We start from the raw sequence: 1,501 nt of genomic DNA, 5'->3' as shown, positions 1-1,501 counted from the left end.
AAAAAAAAAAAAGAAAAGAAACTTGAGATGTTTCCCAATTATGAAAAGAATGTGTGCTTCTTGCTTAGAGTCTTTTTTTGCCACAGTACCTTAGAGCTTTTGGTTGTAGAGAGCCTGCAGACCAAGAGTTACTAAATGTTTGTCTTATTAACAAACTTTTCTCTTATCGTAGTTATCCATATTGGTGCATCCTGACAAAAATCAAGATGATGCTGACAGGGCACAAAAGGCTTTTGAAGGTATTTGTAAATTTACCTGCTTCTGAGTCATGTATTGTAAATGATAGGGACTAACTGTTCCTTTTCCTTGATCAAGAAAAAATGTTATAGTTTTCTGGTCACCAAGAAGCTGTGGTTTTCAGTAGAACAGTTGTCATTCCAAAGCAAAATATTGCTGCTTAAGAAGTAGACCTTAACTTTGTTTTGTTAAAACTTTTATGTGCCAACAAAGACTATTATTGCATAGGATCATTTTTTTCTTTGAACATAAAGAATATTGGAAATATTTTATCACTGAATTAAATCTAGATGTGGTATATTTAGCCTTGAGTGCATATGTAATTTTTTCCCAAGGCTCTCAAGGAAAGTCATTGTTATAGTTGTATGTTTTTTTAAAAAATTAGTTTAACAACAGTAAATAACTTAACAAAATAGGGAATGCTTTTTTAGACAGCACAAGTCCATTTACACTGCCTGAGTATAGTTCAGACTTTCAGAGGGTGTTTGCAGAAACAGTTAATTTCAATGTTTTGCATTAGCTGTGGACAAAGCTTACAAGTTGCTACTGGATCAGGAACAAAAGAAGAGGGCCCTGGATGTAATTCAGGCAGGAAAAGAATACGTGGAACACACTGTAAGTATTTATAGTGCTGCTGTGTTTACAGGAAGTATCAGCAAGCCTTGGGCACGTTGTAGGAGGGCAGCTCTTAACATGGCAATGCCTACTGGCATAACTTGTGGTTACTTAACATGATTTCTGCCACTTTGTTGTGGTGGTTATGAATAGTGTGTGCCTAAAGCTACAGTCTCTTCTAAGAGAAGAGCTCTGGATAAGGAATGGCTAGGATACTGCTCCTGCCTCCTTCTCTAGCAGGCCTGTGTTACAGAAAATGGGTTGTTTTCACTCTCTCATAACATACTGCCACGTCACCCCATTCTGAGAGCAGAAAAGTAGAGCAGCCACTTTCCTAGTCATGATAACTCTTGACTCTTGTTTTTTGTTCTTGTTCCTGCGAAGAGTGTGGAACAAGGGCTTACCAAAGGCTAGCTTAGGAGATATGAGTAAGTTTTTTAAAAAATGGGAGAGATACGTTCATGTTAATAACAGGGTTGGGAAGGACTATTTGAAAGAAATTCAGCTGGCATTTTTTTTTTTTTTTCTGCTCTTGAAGACATTACATGTATCTACTAATGATGAAATGTTAAGAAAGGTTTTTGTTTTAATTTTTTACTTGCTTGGGCTAGAATCTCGAGGCCATTTATAAGAGCTATTTCAGGCTCGG

General features: G+C 36.6%; 1 protein-coding gene across 1 annotated transcript in view; it reads left to right on the top strand.

Annotated features, from left to right (window-relative positions):
• The window catches only part of DNAJC8 (DnaJ heat shock protein family (Hsp40) member C8), a 31,882-nt gene that overhangs the window by 18,249 nt on the left and 12,132 nt on the right, over positions 1–1,501 (top strand). The window contains exons 4-5 of the mRNA XM_003799834.2: positions 173–239; positions 758–852. Coding sequence (XP_003799882.1) covers positions 173–239; positions 758–852 — 162 coding nt within the window. The remainder of the gene's footprint in view (positions 1–172; positions 240–757; positions 853–1,501) is intronic.

Source organism: Otolemur garnettii, unplaced genomic scaffold (assembly GCF_000181295.1).
Source record: "Otolemur garnettii isolate 467f Iridium unplaced genomic scaffold, OtoGar3 scaffold00156, whole genome shotgun sequence".
In the NCBI taxonomy this organism is placed as follows: domain Eukaryota; kingdom Metazoa; phylum Chordata; class Mammalia; order Primates; family Galagidae; genus Otolemur; species Otolemur garnettii.
This window is presented reverse-complemented; position numbering and strand designations above follow the sequence as displayed.